At 40.0% G+C, this 17,432-nt stretch overlaps 1 protein-coding gene across 4 annotated transcripts in view; it reads right to left on the minus strand.

Annotated features, from left to right (window-relative positions):
* The window catches only part of Sox5 (SRY-box transcription factor 5), a 106,721-nt gene that overhangs the window by 10,955 nt on the left and 78,334 nt on the right, over window positions 1-17,432 (minus strand). For all 4 annotated transcript variants that reach the window (XM_059258773.1, XM_059258774.1, XM_059258776.1 and 1 more), the window contains one exon: window positions 321-429. In XM_059258773.1, coding sequence (XP_059114756.1) covers window positions 321-429 — 109 coding nt within the window. The remainder of the gene's footprint in view (window positions 1-320; window positions 430-17,432) is intronic.

Below are 17,432 nucleotides of genomic sequence, written 5' to 3' on the forward strand. Positions count from 1 at the left end.
TGGGTAAGGGCATTTGCTTTGGAATTACATCATCTTAGATCTAAGTCCTGCCTCTGGCACTTACAGCCCCCTGATCCTGGGGAGATGATTCCAAACTGCTGGGATCAATCTCTTTGTCTGTGGTGGCACGGACAGGTGCCATAGAGCAAGAAGCACTGAGGAGTGCCAGGCACACAGGGACTGCCCGGTGTGTGTGAGCCCTCACTGGGATGGTCAGGGAGGCAATAGCCTTCCTCTCTCCTCTCTTTGTGATTTTTAAACAGCTCTAAGTACACTTCCCCCCCTCCATCCTAGGTTCTGAATGAACAATCCTCACGAACCGTCAGAGTCTCCACTCATGTTGAAATCCATCATTCCATGGCTAAACTTCCCTTCTTCGTTCGGTTTAACTGCCAGCTGCTGAGTCAGACTCTCCAGTGTTGTTTTTTCCTTTAAAATAAGAAATTTCAAATGAGACTCTTGAAACTATAATTACTCAAAGACATTTCTCCCCTTGGGCCATATATAATAAAGTTGGCTTCTAGGAGACATGGGATATTGGTTTATTCACCTTTGCATGTTCAACATGGCATACTAAGGCAATTAAGGAAAATAATCAGCAGGGCTTTTGAAAGAACTTTGACTCTAACACACCCTTAAAAAAGTCTTGGCATTTGGGTTTTGTGTGCCTAAAGGAGCTAGGCTGGGATCCTTGGAGACAACCTTCCTCAGTCAAAAAACGCACATAGAGATTTCCCATCAACAACCTGTTCTGTATTTGGAAAGCCTGCTTCATTTTTATTCAGACAGTAGAGGGGTAGGGGTGGCATAAGGCCCAGACAAAGTCTTCCTGTAGTCAGTTGACCAGAAACAGAACTCAGAGGAGTTCACCTCCGGCTGCCACCTCCCAAATGCCATCTGCATTGCTCACACAAGGGTAATGAAGACACTTAAATATTCATCACTAATTGCTTGTCAAGGCTTTGTACATCCAATGGAAGTGCCTGCTACTTGGACCACAATTTGATTTGGATTGCTCAGCCAAAATATTGAGTTGGCGAATTATTTGAGATACAAATAGACATAAATTAGATCTCAAAGACATCAAGTCTTTTAAAAGCATGCAGTGTGGCTTACATTAGTGGAGAACATGGTGTTAAAAATGAAGTGATGTTCAAGAAAAATATAATGCTAGTCTCACCCCCACATGATATTAAATTGCTTCCAAATTAAAAAAACCAGTTGACTCTGAGAACAGGAAAAAGCATGCAAGGAGAGGTCTGCTGCCTTCCTCTCACGTTTTCCAGCCATGCTCTCTGGACGATGTGGTTCTGAGACAGTTTCAGGGAAGGCGGCCATTGGCTTCTGCAGCTATAGTTCCAGGCTCTTGACAATTCACCAGATTGTTGGAGCACGATTGTCATGAATGACACTGGTAGATCATATACACTGCAGAACCGCTTGCCACCTATGGTAAAATGTTCACAGACCCTAACCAACTATTGATGATCACTGTATCACAGGGGAAAGAGTCCAGCAAATGCAGTCACAAATAACTAACGGGGCATTGAAATCCTTAACACAGTGCAGGCTTTATCTTGGCAAACCTTTGACAATAGTACAATTGTAAGAACTACATTAAAATTTCTCTCAAGTCTGTGGCCTTGGAACTCTGTACTCTATTCATCAAAGTCTGTATCTGACTTGATGGGAAAAACTTAAGTTGTCTATCAGCATACAAGAGAACCCAGTTTACAGTAACTCCCCCAGAATCACACAGTATTAAAGCTGAAGTGAGTGGACTCTGACCCAGTTTGTTTTGTGTTTGTGATTGGTATTTTTCACAGTTTTGTAACCTCTGGATTTCTTTCTTTCTTTTCTTTTTCTTTTTCATTTTCTTTTTCTTTTTTGCCTAAGGGAGTCTGCAGTATCCACCAAGCTTAACTGTTTTCATAGTAAATGTAGCTGTTAAAATACAGTTGCATTCACACACACACACACACACACACACAGGAAAGAGAGAGAGAGAGAGAGAGAGAGAGAGAGAGAGAGAGAGAGAGAGAGAGAGAGGCCTCCATCAACAACATCTGAGAGTGCTGCCCTGGTCAAAGAAAACATCACTGTACTTCTTTGGAGGAAGGACTGTGTGCACATAATACCTTTCAAATTTTGGTTTAACAATCTACAGGGAAATAATACTATATATTGTTCAGAGAATGTCCCATTGGACGAAAAGTTTTTCCAAAGTGAAATAGCAAAATAGAGGCAATCAGAATAGAAAAAGAATGAAATGTTAAATGTCTTCTAAGTCACTGAGTTGCTGTGGGATATTGTTCTGCATGCTGTGAACATGTGTTACTCTGATTGGTTGATAAATAAAACACTGATTGGCCAATAGCCAGGCAGGAAGTGTAGGTGGTACAAGCAGATGAGGAGAATTCTGGGAAGAGAAAGGCTGAGTGAAGAGTCACCAGCCAGACACAGAGGAAGCAAAATGACAAGGCAGAACTGAGAAAAGGTACCAAGCCACATGGTTAAACGTAAATAAGAATTATGGGTTAGTTTAAGTGTAAGAGCTAGTCAGTAATAAGCTTGAGCTAATGGCCAAGCAGTTATAATTAATATAAGCCTCTGTGTGTTTATTTAGGTCTGAGCAGCCATGGGACCAAGCAGGACACAGGAAAACTTTCAGCTACAAATGGCACCCAGATGTGGGGCAAGAATTTCCACCTAAAACCTGAGAAAGCTTTACAAAAGTGTTCTAAAATGGGGCCAAGAGCAGCTTCCTAGTAGTGTCTAACAGGAAAGCTGTGATACAGAGACATCATGGCATATGGACTTGAGCTACAGTATGGTGGGTTTACAGAACACAGGCTTGAGACAAGCAGCATGGTGGATTCCTGCTGGGGTACACAGAGGAATATCCAGGCCACACAGTATGCTGCATGGTGGATTTAGCTTTTGCTAGTACAAACAAAACAAAACAACACAACAACAACAGCAACAACAAACAAAAGGTTTCTAGGCAACATGCTGCTTTAATGGAGGCATATACCCACTGCTCCTGAGAGTTGATGGTACACATGACCCAGAGCTGGAGGTGAATTACCTCTGCCATGTTGAAATGCTGAAGTGGGCAGAGTGAGCAGCCAAGGCTTCAGATTCAGTACTAACCACTGCAGTTTAAAGTAATAGATTCACAATAAAACAGATTCAGATGAGATTAAACCCTCACCTGTTTATAATGTGTGTAAAAACATATGTAGGCTTAAAAGAAAGAGGAAAAGGAGGATAGACAGTTATATAAAGAAATACATAGTTTTAAAAAATAAAGTCTTTAAAGAGAAAGTAAAAGTAATATAAAAAATAAGCTACATAAAGATGGAAATCACACAGAGTCTGGATTATATTGTCTTTGGAATTTTTAATGGCAGAAAGACATTTGATTGTAAAGGTTGCTCAGTTAAACCAATATATATATTTTAAAGGTATCTTGACTTCAAAATTTGTGTCTAAGGATACTTTGCTTTGGAAAAGAGGTTTTTCTTTGTTTCCACAGAAAATGAGAACCTGTGGATTGCTCCAGGCTAATATGGTTTGATTAGCCAAGATCCCCTGAAAGGTCTCTGATGACACCATGGCCCAGATGATTCAACATCCAAAACTGCTTCAAAGCAATTGGCTCAGACAATGCAGCCTTACAGACTATTCCAGTCAGGACTTGACCATAATTTCTAATTTTCTCAGGATTCCCATAAGAATACAGCACCCTTTATGAGCAGGAAGTAGCCTAGAAAACTATGCCCACATTCCCCAAAAACAGATTATGGATATTTGTCTTTGTTTAGGTTGTTGGTTACAAATTGTTATAGCTCATAGTCAATCTCTTTCTAAAAAAAGAAAGGGGGATATGATATAGAAATGTAGGTATAGAGATGATAAGATGAAAGGGTAGATTATTGAATCTACTTTTAAAGGGCAACTTGTTTAAAATGTTTTAAATTGCTATAGATTTTAGTTTCTTGATACAAATTTAAAGTTAATTTTGTTATACTGTATGTATATTTCTACTCTTGTTTAAGGTATTATGTTTGTGCAGCTCATTTAAAATTGTAATGTATAATTAAGAAATACAGATTAATTATTAGTCATCCATGATAATCAAACTTATACTCATATTAGTTAAGTTTTCTAGGTATACATAGATATATTTCAGATAGGTAGGTTATCTTCAAACACTTCAAAGAGCTACAGAATATGGCATTTAAAATGTTTTAAAAACTTAGACTTTCTGGACAATGAGACACAACTGCTTCTGGCAGCACTGATTTACTTCAAAGAGAAAGATGGGCATTAAAGACGCTCCATGTGGACTTTATTTTCTCCTTGGCAAAAATAGCCATTTGGGCAAGAAACTGTTCTTGCCTGGACTGCTTGACAAAGTGTTGTATTGACAGGACAGCATAGGAAGGTGACCACTGAACTTTACAAGGTAAGATGGTCCTTCAGGTTCCTGCTTCATAGAGAAGACTGCCAGATATTCTACAAGATACAGAGAAAAGTGACCGAGAGACTCTAGGCCTATAGGTTGAAGATGGATTCCTCAATGCTACAGAGGAACTTTGGATGACTGTCCAAGCAGGTAGCTGTCTCTGGCATTTCCAAAATTTTGGAAATTGCTTACAATGCATTTCCTGTTTACTTAGATAATATTGTATCCTTCTGTGGTCTTTGATGTAGTTGAAGAGTAACTAGTTATAATTATGGTTCTCCTTGGTTATGATAAGAGATAATGTAGATGTGAAACCTTGGACTCACAAATATAGGATAAATAGAATATTTTCTTTAATTTTGCCAAATACAAATAGACTAGATATTGTAACTATAATTCTTGTTTGGTAACTGTTCTATTATATGTAATTTTACTATGTTAAAGTTAAAACCTTCCTTTTTGATTAAACAGAAAAGGGGAGATGCTATGAGATGTCGTTCTGTATGCTGTGAATAGGTATTGCTCTGATTGGTTGATAAACAAAATGCTGATTAGCCAGTAGCAAGGCAGGAAGTGTAGGCAGGACAAGCAGATGAGGAGAATTCTGGGAAGAGGAAGGCTGAGTGAAGAGTCACCAGTTAGACACAGAGGAAGCAAGATGACAAAGCAGAACTGAGAAAAGGTACCAAGCCACATGGCTAAACATAAATAAGAATTATGGGTTAACTTAAGTGTAAGAGCTACTCACTAATAAGCCTGAGCTAATAGCCAAACAATTATAATTAATATAAGCCTCTGTGTGTTTATTTGGGTCTGAGAGGCCACGGGATCAGGCAGGACACTGGAAAACTTTTAACTACACTGAGTCCACTTCTATGGATGACCACCCTACTGAGATGCTAAAACTAAATGAACAGGGATGTTGTGATCAGTTTTTATAGTAAGTTACATATAACTAGCTGCCTCTAATGCACATGGTATATTGAGACTAAGCAATTAGCTTCCTTAGAATGGAGCCCCTCACACTGGTGAAGAAGCTGTCAGCAAAAGAAAGCAGAGAAGAACATGGTAGGGTACACATTTTGTCACTCTTTGTATCTTGTTTCTTAGACATATGAAAAGGTCGCTATCCCTCTGGAGGTCCAATGACCCTTTCACAGGGGTCACTTAAGACCATCAGAAAACAGATATTTACATTATGATCCATAGCAGTAGCAAATTACAGTTATGAAGCAGCAATGAAAATAATTTTAAGGTTGGGAGTCACCACAACATGACAACATGAGGACATGTATTAAAGGGTCACAGTGTTAGGAACATTGAGGACCACTGCTCTAAAGGGACTGACATAGGTGCTATCATTTCTAAGACTCAATCATTTGAGATTATATGCCCTTTAGTTTCAATATTTCCTTTTACAGAATCCTCTTTTCAAATATAGATGGGAGTAAGAATAGTGTGACTCTCACAGTCCTCAGAATTTAAATCTTGCCTAAATAGAATCAGCTTCAATAAAATAAGGAGATAAACATAACAAATGAACCACAGAAAGCAGGGTGTGGTGGCACGGACCTGATAATGGCCTGGTAATTTCAGGACTTGGGAGGCTGAAGCAGAGAGGTGGTGTGAGTTTGAGGCTCTCCTGGGACACACAGTGGAAGGAAGTTAAGGTATCCAGAGGTACAGAGTAAGGTCTGCTGTCTGAACAAACAAAGACAAGAAAGACTGACCAGGTATTACAGAGGTGTGTGAGAAGATGTTGGAAATCACACAGACCAAGATTTGGGAAACAAAGAAATTTTGATGGACAAAGGTCATAATTTTCTACTAACTTCATAAACTTGTTTCCATTGGGATCAAATTAATAAAATCATATCAATGATAATTTTTATAGAATTTGCTACGGCATACCTCAATTTTACAAGCAGTTTTGTAAACCACAAATGCCAGGTAGTAGTTAGGGTTTCCTGGGCTCTGTTTACTATTCAAATGCAGATCTAGAACTGTCTCACCCTCATCCAGTCAGAAAGAGCAGCAACTGAGATCCATGAACCTTTAAAAATGCTGGCAAAAGTTCTTTCCTGCTGGGGTCATCGCAAAGTAGATGAAAACAATTCTAACAATATGGTCAAAACAGAACTTTGGTGCATATATAAGTATGAGCAAAACAAAATGGTCCATATGCACCTCTGCTGATTGACAATGAGCAATTGGACAGCAAACATATCTCTTTTGGAAATAGAGTACTGTTTGGCTAATCCAGTCTCATATAAGTCAAAGGTTTGCTAAAACCAAGGGGAAATATTAGGTTAAGTCAGTTAAGATTCTGTGAAACCTTTCTTGATCTTATATTGTCTGGAATGAAGATAATTGACTGTGTCAAGCCCCAAGAAGAGGAAGGTGCACAGCTATGATTCCAGCACTTGGGAGGTGGAGGGAAGGTATTGTAAGTTCAAGGACAGCCTGGCCAGCATAATAAGTTCCAGGCCAGTGGCACTACACAATAGTCTTGGATCCCAAAAGACCAAAGGAGCAAAAGAAAGCCATCCCTGTAGACCAGGTGGTTCCAGGAGCTGATGTGAGTAATTACAAAGTTCTCCTTAGAGTCTTCATGTTCTCTTGTGGAACTGCAGCTGGTCTTTGTCTCTGCAGCTTATCCACTGACTAGCACAGTGGAGAAGAACATTGAATCAGTAACATATGACACCAATGTTGGGACACAACAGGACAGCCAAAATATACCTACACTCTCTATTAGACTGGAAAAGACAACAGGGATTAACAGGGAAAGGAACGTATTTAACATGGGAATTACTTTATAAATTACTGAAGAGACCCTAATTTTAAAATTTGATTTAAATTCTAATCAGCTTGCAAACATTTAAGGAATTTATATTTTTATTATTAAAAAAAGAAAATTTCATAGGAAAAACTGAACCCTAGAGATAAAAAACATGGTACCAAACATGTCGGGATCATAGGAAGGATTATGGGCCTCAGTTCCCTGTGGTAAAGACAGGAAATACATATGATGAGAATAAGATTTGACTTATTTTAAAAATCATTAAATTCTCTCCCTCCTTGTCTATATATAGCAATGTATTTAATGTTTATATTTTTTAATTGTTTTCCTTTTCATACTTGGGAATGAGCTTAATTACATGTCTGTGCCTACCTAAAAATCAGGTTTTCTTCCATTACTATTATATCAAGTTATACAACAACTGAAAATTCACAGTAAACACAAAGGAAAGAGTGGCCATCTTTGCTGATTTTCACGGTGCAGTCAAAGCAAAGCAGTGACAGCTGTACCAGGAGAAGGTGGAGCCTTCTCTTCAGTTCTCCGCTCCTAAAGTAAACAGCTCATGGAGAGACAGCTCCCCATCCCTCTCTGAAATTGGGATTCACGTGGGCACTGAGCTTTGCCCCCACCAGGCACAGAACCAAGGAGTGAGATAAGCTGTGGATCAGCTGCTATAATGGACGTCTCTGAAATAAAGCTCACAGAGCTAGAAAACTCGTAAAAGGCGCATGCATGTAATGGCAAAACAGAGTGTGACTGTCAAATGTTGACTTGGTAGCAGCTAAACACCTCTGGCTGCAGTTTTTTGTCCCTCTTTTTTATGGTCTCCTACTATACTAATGACACGGAGAATAAGAAAGAAGCGAAAAGAGAAGAGAAGAGAAGAGAAGAGACTTTAACCCTCCAATCCAATTATGTGAACTTCACAGCCCACCAGAGACATTAGAGGATTATTCATAATGTTGTCCTGGTTTAGCAGCTGGGGATGTTTTCATCTGCTTAAATAGAAGATGAAGAAGCTACGTGGATGTCCACCCCCTCAGCCCCATGCTTATTGATAGCTCTGTGCTCTGTAAAATAACCATCCACCCACATAAACTAACAGCACATATGAGAGAAAGGCTTTCTTGTAAAGTATGTATAAATTACATATAAACACACACACACAACATGCCCTAAGAAACAAAACACCTCCAACTTCAACAGATAAATTTTATAGAATATGGTAACATTTGTGAAAGATTTCTTTGACTTCTATTTTTGTGAGATATTGTACTATATACATATATTCTAGAATAGACATATATTCTATTATGTATGGAAACTTTGGGTGTCCTGGACTCTGAGACCCTTTAGGAACGAGAGAGCCACAGAGATGCATGGGTCTGCCAATCAAGAGGTCAGAACTGTGTCTATATGTCCTCTGGTCCAGTTAGACGGACAATCAGCTTTTGTTAACTCTGCCCCTCCACCCCCTCAAATTCAATTTGAGATTCAGGTTTGACTTTTGTTGCACATATGATCTCCTGGTTTGAAATCTGGTAGCCAGCTTCCTGACATGTTTCTTGAAGTGTAATTATCCCCTAAACTCAGGAGCCCAGTTTTACCTGGTAATGTCCACTGGGAAGACATGCTTCCTTATAAAGTGATATGAGGTTGATGGAAAAAATCAAAGAAACTCGGAGTTTCTATGTTAGCTTCTAATTTCAGCTTAAAAATAAAAATTACAAAATGATTTATGGAGACAACTGATGAAATTCTTAGTAATTTAAAAACATAATTGTAAAGGGGAGACATATTTAAAGGTTTATGAAGAATATTCAAAAGCTTATATGAAACAACTAATTCTGATTTTCATGAAGAAAGAACACGGGAACTAAACCTACACACTTGATGTTTGTGTCAGTTCCAATCGCTGTGGATTAGAGTTAAGAGCAGTGGGTACACAATGTGGTAACAGCATGAAGCTAGAGTACATGTGGTAAGATAAATTTGATGGTGTCTTCATTGTGTGTTCCTGTAAGAACTGGAATAGAGAAAAGCTAAGATTAGTGATGGTAGTTGCTTGAACTTCACACAGGCTTGAATTACTCTATCAAAATCCAACTTGTCATGATTGAGAATGTGGAAAGGCCCTGAAGAAGTTTAAGCGAGGGAAAAAGAGATGATAGCTGCTTTAAATGCCTTAAGAGGCTTCGTGTATTAGGATAACCATGCCATGTTCTTGGTGAGGCATAGAATTTTACTGTACATGGTCAATAGAACATTGACCAAAGATTATCACTTACCAGGTGAAAGACACAGAAACATGGAATGAAGTTACCTAACAGATGGAGCTGTGTCCACTGAGTGTGCTGATGAGCTGTCTCATCTCCCCGAGGTGTCCGTGTGTTGGCCATGTGACTATACCCATCAGGGATATCAAGGGGCCATAGTCACATGACCTCCATGGTCTCATGGCCAGTTGTGCTGAGGCTGTTTGGTTGTCTTTGAATCCTGAAAGGCTACGCTTTTTTTATCACCAACCTGATTGAACTCCGTATGACAGATGTAAAGTACTTTGAACAAATGTAAACGTTTATACATTTTCTCTACCTCTTCATAATTTCTCTAAAGCTACTCAGTAATACACTTCAACCTTAAAGGTAGGTACTCCATACAGATGGAAATGTTGGGTGAAAACAGTTTCTAAGTTTTATAGTCATTGTCTTAAATTCAAGGAATAGGTTACAAGCAAATCAAATAGTGGTTATTCAGATCTATTCTGAGAACACTTAGAGATGTAGGCAGTTCATAAAAGACACAGTTGGATGTCCAAGTCTAACAAGATTAATTTTTTTTGACACAAAGGCCCACTGAGAGAGAAAGGGAAGCAACATGGTAATCTGAGTGTGTCATTGCCAGTGGGCAGTACCATGGTAGCCCAAGTGTGTTACTCGGAGAAAAGTTACTCTGAGGATTATGTCAAATGTAAATGATTCACAAAGAAGCTACAAAGGAGTACTGCCACTCAAAACCACGACATCGCTCACTTATCATCTGGGAGCCTGTGGTGTGTATGTGAGAAAGAGAGGAGGCCATCAGAGGAAAAACTGAGACTCAAGACTTCAAGCATCTGTGTACACATCCAGTCAGGATACAACTAACATCTAGGGAGGCATTTACTGTTCGCTTACACCACTGCAGGCATACATGTGGTGCTTACCATTTCTAACCAGAAGGGTTAATGGGAGACACATAGGTGGCAAACAAAGAAAAAACAATAGAATTCATCATCTATAGAGGACAGACATGCGGTAGGTGTGCACAAGCACACATAGAGAGCTAGAATTCTGTGCAGTGATAATTGTTCTATAAACAATGGGTGGCTCAGTCATGGGAGTACAGAAGCATACAGGGTTTTTCTCTTTCATTTTTCCTTTGCATAGAATAAAAGCTATGAAACTGTCAGCATTCTTACAAATGTGACTTGAGTAGCCAGCATTTACTTCAGTTGGATAAATTGAATTAGACTGTTTTACAGAGCCATGGGTCTGCTCCAGAAACACTGGATCTGATAAATAGAAACGGGCATACTATGGTTATAGTTCACTTTTCAATTATACATGGTAGTTTTAGGTGAAGAGACAGGAAAAGAAAGATTGGAATATACACTTAAAATCTCATTTTAATGAACAGCAAAAACTTTACTTCATATTTTATCAGAACTGCTGGGAATGCAATGTAAATAAGATTGGGTATATTCTTACTGGTTTTATGGCTCTCATTCCCTATGAGGGAGGCCAGTGTATGGAGAAAGGAAGCGCTGAGAAGAGAGAGGAACCAGGAGAAACAAAGACAGGTTGGGGGAGTCTACTAACTGTGGAGACACTGACCTATTGTGTGAGAGTTTTGTGATTTAAGCTTTAAGAAACTATGTTGAGACGTACACATGCCCAACACAGGGCCACGAGCTGAGCACACAGGTACTGGGTACTTCCCTAAAATCCCTTGTGGTTCATTGGAAAAAAAGATTAAACTCAATGCCAAAGGACGGAGGCCCAAATACTGATCTGCCACTTTTGAGTTCCTCCGGTCTTCTCAAATATCATTTCCTTTCCTTTCCTCTTTCCTTTCCTCTTTCCTTTCCTCTTTCCTTTCCTCTTTCCTTTCCTTTTTCCTTTCCTTTTCTTTTCTTTCCTTTCTTTTTCTTTTCAGAGTATGTATGGAGATACTGCCAATGTGAAGGCACAAAACACAAATCCATAGCCATTAGCCATTATTGTTCCCATGACTCATGGACGTAAGCAAGGATTTCTCATTTGCAAGAGAGGGATGAGGTATGTCTGGAAAGATCTTACGGTATCTTTTGCAATAAATGCTAAAGTTTGAATGTTTTCCTGATAGCTCTAATTCATATTGGTAAGATCATCTTTAAAAGGTCATGATAGTGAATACATCTATTACATAGACGAGGTGTTTATTTTGTATGTGTCTTCCTATGAAACTGGCTTAAGGAAGAACATGATTTTGATAAGGATGAGGGTATAGATGGGAAAGGGGAGACAACTCTTGATAGACTAGGTTGTGAAAGATAACAGTCTGGGGGCACCAACAAAAGCTAGTCTTTACTCACACAAAATGTAGGGACTCTACATAGGCAGATTTATAACTCCATCACTTTGGTACAGACACTGTTTATATTTTGGTATATATTCTTCTTATCTATGCATTACTTCATGCACTCTTAAGATATCTAGAATATTCTCTATCCAGTGCTGCCAGGAAAGCTGTTATTAGCATCTGCTCTTCCCCTGAAATGAAGAGACAGTTTCAGTCAGTAGGATGACAGGGTGAAGTCCCTCTGAAAACCCAGTGTGGCACACCCTGGGAGTCTCATTTTATTGGGCCATTTTGCCCTAACCTCTCTAACCAGAATGATGTAAGAACACAAGACTCTCTGTTTGAAAACATGCACAGCTTTTCTAGGCTTGAAAATTAAACCATAAAAAGTTTACTGAAAAAAAAAAAAACCTTTAAAAAGCTCCTTAAAAACTCACACCATAATTGCTCCCCACCAAGCGTGGGCACTTGCTAGCTGTGAGCAGTGGCACACTGACAAATGTATGAAAACTGAGTGCAGGCTATACTAAGAGAAAGAAAAAGTCTTCCACTGGCCATCTGTGAAAATAAGGCATGTGGCCATTAAATGCAGAGGCTGTAAATATACACAAACTCCATGAAGCAAATGGCAAAAAAGGACCAAACTTCAAACTCAAACAAATCAAAATGTTTAATGCATAGTTACCGCTGCTGGAGGAAACAGCTCTGATCTTTGCAGTCTGTAAACTCGGCGTGTATTTCAATTAAATAACCCCAGAAAGGAGAGAGAGAGAGAGATGAAAAGATGCAGAAGAAAACCTTCTGGAGCAAAAAGCTGTGGATGGCCTGTACTCAATTTCTGGACACAAACAGCCCCTCTACCTGGCACTTGCCTGTCAAGGATGTCGATCAGAGTTATTGAAAGGCTGACACATAGGATGATGGATGGGTGATGACATAATACCTACTGGCCTTTTTTTTTTTTTTTTTTCTCCCATACTGGGTTTTTGAGAACTGGCTGTTCTATGCTGATAATATTCACCGAAGGGTTCCTCCCCATCCCTGTCCCATAAGAAGGGTTCTCAGGCTAACATGCTGAGAATCAGGAGGTTTTGTAAATGTAAAACAAAGGCAAAGGAAACCTGAGGTTAAGATAGTGCCACACACACAGAAGACTGGTCTAGTTTCTCTAATGATTACTTTCCCAGACAGCAAGTCCCTACCCATGCCACATACATTTGCAGAAGACAGAGACTCCCATCAGAACAAAAGCAAATATTCATCTTCAGACTGTATGTGTCTTTTAATTAAAGTCACTAAGTCATTATATACAAATGTAAAGATTAAGGTAATATAGATGCACTTTTATAAAAGAATATTATTAATCACTTGTGTTACTTCTATTATTTTAATTAGTTCTTAGGCAAATTCTAATCACATGATTGATAAGATCAGGTTCATTCTCTCTTTCTCTCTCTCTGCTTATGTGTGTGTGTGTGTGCGTGTGTGTGTGTGTGTGTGTGTGTCTCATACACACATGCATACACACACACATGCACACACACATGCACGGCTATTAATAAAATCTGATTTACAAATGCAGGCTCAGAAAGCTCCCCCTTCTTTCCTCCTCCGAAGGGCTTACCTGCCATGCCTACCTCCTTTGTAAAGCTATTCTCTAACAATTGACAAATGCAGCCCTAATTTGGCCACTATGATCCATTTTAGCTCACAGCAGTATTTACAATGGCCATCTAGAGACCATTAATTGAAAGCATCTTCTACTGAATGGAGACACGCATGTGTTTCTTCCCACTCACTATTTCAAAGGAAAGTCCCTAGCTCATGAGTCCTCTCAGGCCTTCTCTTTATCTCTAGGAATGAGTGCGTGCGTGTCAGATAACTCTGGTAGATTCCCTGTGTCAGTTTCTGAAGCGCTAACACAGCCCACCCCATCCATCAGACGGCTGGTAAAGCATCCATGAGGAATGATGGATGTAAAATTATCACTAGGGTACCATCAGATGCACTCACTGCCATTTGTAACTAATGCTCTCAAACTACCCACCTTTTTTTTTTTCATTATTAAACATCTGCATTAAGTCAACATTGGTCACTGTCATTTCAGGTTTGGTACTCTGTTCAAGGGACGGAAGAGGGTAAAGCTCCTGAGAGGAGAGATTCTGAGTGCCACTGTGATAAAATTAATCTGTTTGCAAATTACCCTGTGCATTCCTGAGTAGGGCTTCTATGAATTTGACTCCCGTAGCTCTTGAGTGAACTGTGATTTAAAACAAGTGCATTGCTGACCACCACATTCACCTCTCTATAGAAAGTTACCAAGGAGTTTTCTTGAGCTTCAAAGGTATTCTTCTAGCAGCTATTTGCAATTATAGATGAATTCTCAGCATGTATAAACATGGCTACTACAGGGACTGTAGACCATGTATGCTGAGTAAATTCTCAACTTTAAGAAATAAATGCACACCTTTACATGCTTACTTCCCTTACTTTACATAAGAAAAGCAGGACAGAAGTCGGTCTTAACATGTATGGAAAGCACATATGTGAACACAAGTCATAGATTCTGACCTATCACCAAGCACTGTTTTCCTGAGCCCACACTTTGATATTATTTAACTTTTTGTGAGCCACGAGTGAGATATAAGGCCCTGGATGGTAGTGTTGGGAGAGCTAAAGGCAGCGAGTGACGATGATTATAAAACACACCTCAGGTCGATAGATAAATATTTGAGAACTCAGTGCCATTTTTATGGTATAGCAGGGGTTGACTACTGCCTTTTCCTATCCAATACCTACCTGACACTTCTTTTAACTCTACGAAGACCACCTTTGATTTCCAAGTGTCCCTTGCTCTCAGAGAGAGACATTCTCTAATTCCGTTACAGAAAAGGATTTGTGAGCAAATTAAAGGGATTCCCTTAAATTCATATGAGCCACTTCTAGCCAGTGAGATGTTTGGGGAAGCCAGTTAGCAGAGGAAGGCCCACGGGAATGGAGCTTAACAAAGGGAGAACGGCCCCTCCCCTTAACCATCTGGATGATGGGTAGTTGAGTTGCATGTTCACCAACCATTTTGTGAGCCAAAGGGAAAAAAATCAAGAGTCAGAGATTTCGACCCAGATATCATGAAGCTGATAAACAAAGGGTGACTAAATCTTGCCTCTGAACACTCTTACTTGATAGCGATTAAGTATTTGTTTATGCTCCTGTACTTACAGTTCCTCAATTTGTTGAGAAACATGTTCCAAACAGACACAACAGCATGGGGTTCACTCTTCCCAGGGAAACCACATTTGGAAGGAGAGAAAGGATCTGGGGACTTTCAGGTCACCTTCTCCTTGTAGGTGTGTGCCCAAGTTTCTGTTGTAGTCATACTGCCCGGCGGGACCAGCACTGCACAAAGCCAGGCTCTGTGACCTAGAGCAGAGACTACCAAGTCCAGACCTGCTATCCACTGGCCTGTGTGCTCAAGAGGCTGCCCTGGCAGCACTAAGGAAGCAGAGCCTCAAACACTTCCATGCTTCCTACCTGAGATGCCTCCTTTTCCACCCTTAACATGGAGGTTTCTGCTACAAAGTCATCTGTAGCAGCACTCTGTGGCAGAAGATAACATTATTTGAATATACAATCAGTCTATAATTAACCAGAGATGACAATTATAAATACACTCTGTCCCAGAGTTTCCAAGAAACCTGACACACACAGTTCTTGGGTATGTTGAAACACTTCCAAGAAAAGTAAAGAAGTGAAAAATCTTTTAGAAATCTTCAATTAAAATATGTTTCAGTAAAAATGACTTTCATCGTGTGTTTCATATCACCCGGCAAACATTTGTCCTCGTCTTCACACCTCTAATTGTTTTCACTGGCCAATTACAGCTACGTAGAATTGAGACCTTCATATGTGAAGAGAAGTCAACAGGCATAAAGTTTGTACGCCCGAGGGAACACTTCTCCAGGACAGGACTTTAGTTATTTGGATCTTGGGGCTATCTACGTGCATCTCTGTAGATCAGTGTAGAGCATGAGGCTGGAGTTTGTTCTTTTCAGTCTCCTCTGCTCTGTACCCAGCCCTGCCATCCTTCTGCCTGACCTCTGTCTTCTTATTTATCAGACGTGTATGTATGTATGTATGTGTGTGTGTGTGTGTGTGTGTGTGTGAATGTGTGTGTGTGCATGTGTTTGTGTGTGTGCACATGTATATAGGTGCCTTTCAGAGGCCAGAAGAGGGGTAGATCTACTGGAGCTTGAGTTCCAGCCTGTTGGCACCTGACATGTGTGCTGGGAACCAGCACTGGTCCTCTCTAAGAGCTGCAAGCACTGGTAACCACTAAGCAATCTCTCCAGCCCAGGGAAGATTACTTTAGGTAGCAAATAGCATTCTTTGGAGACTTCAAATGGCATGAGAAAATGCTAGTGAAAAATGTGAAAGGACTTTATCACTCATTCTACTGATACCTTTCTCTGAGAACTCCAAAGGGAAGTTTTAAGCTAACCACTAACCTGCATGGGAACTGACTTTGGAAGAAGGTGCACAATTCTGAAAACCCAAGAGAAAGGCAGGACCTGGGGAAAGGCAGTCAAAGTATGGGATGATATTTCAAGCACAAATATTCACCTTTGTCCGTACAGATAAATAATTGCTAGGGCATACTACGTAACCCAGGTTCTATACCTACTCTTGATAGATGGGACTTACACCTAAAAATATGCAAATAATAATTTTACTTTAATTGCCAGCAAGTTTTGTATTTTTTTGTTCAAAACCAACCCCCGAAACTCACAGGACTGTCTGTGACACCCAGTAGATGTGAATGTTGAATAATCACCTTTCCAAAGATGCAGATTTGACATTATCCTCATCACCTTCCCCCAGGTCACAGAGACATAGGTTGATCAGGGCAGAACTGACACCCAGGTTTATCCAACAGAAAAGGCCCCAGTGAGCACAATGGTCCCTGCTGCCAAGCACTGCAGCACACTCAGTGTTCTCCTGCAGAACTACAGTACTGTTAGGAAGCCGACTCAGACCCTCTGGCTACGGGACTTTAGAGGAAGAGTGTGCCACACCGTTACCTTAGACAGAAAGGCTTCATTTTTATAAAATCTCCACGTCAAAACAGATAAAAACACAAGTCTAAGATTGAACCACAGATATAGAGAGCAGGTTCAGTGGTTAGGAGCACACACTTGCAGAGGGACTGAGTTTGGTTGCCAGCACCCAGGTGGGGTGGTCCACAACTCCCTGTAACTCCAGCTCCAGGGCTCTGATTGTAGGCACCTGTACTCACATGCACGTTCACACACACACACACACACACACACACACACACACACACACTTGCTTAATTACAAAGTTAAAAAGATAAATCTAAAGAGATAAAAATGTTAAGAATATTTTGAAGCCAATCAGTAAGGACCTTGAGGTTAGGGGCAGTGGCTCAGCTCATTAACAGGAATTGGCAGGTTATTACTTCAAAAATAGATTTTAAAAATTGATGTTGCAACTCTACTAAAGAGGAAGGGAGGTTGAAGGAGTGTTTTCCTGCGAAGG

This window comes from Peromyscus eremicus, chromosome 3, assembly GCF_949786415.1.
Source record: "Peromyscus eremicus chromosome 3, PerEre_H2_v1, whole genome shotgun sequence".
Classification (NCBI taxonomy): Eukaryota; Metazoa; Chordata; class Mammalia; order Rodentia; family Cricetidae; genus Peromyscus; species Peromyscus eremicus.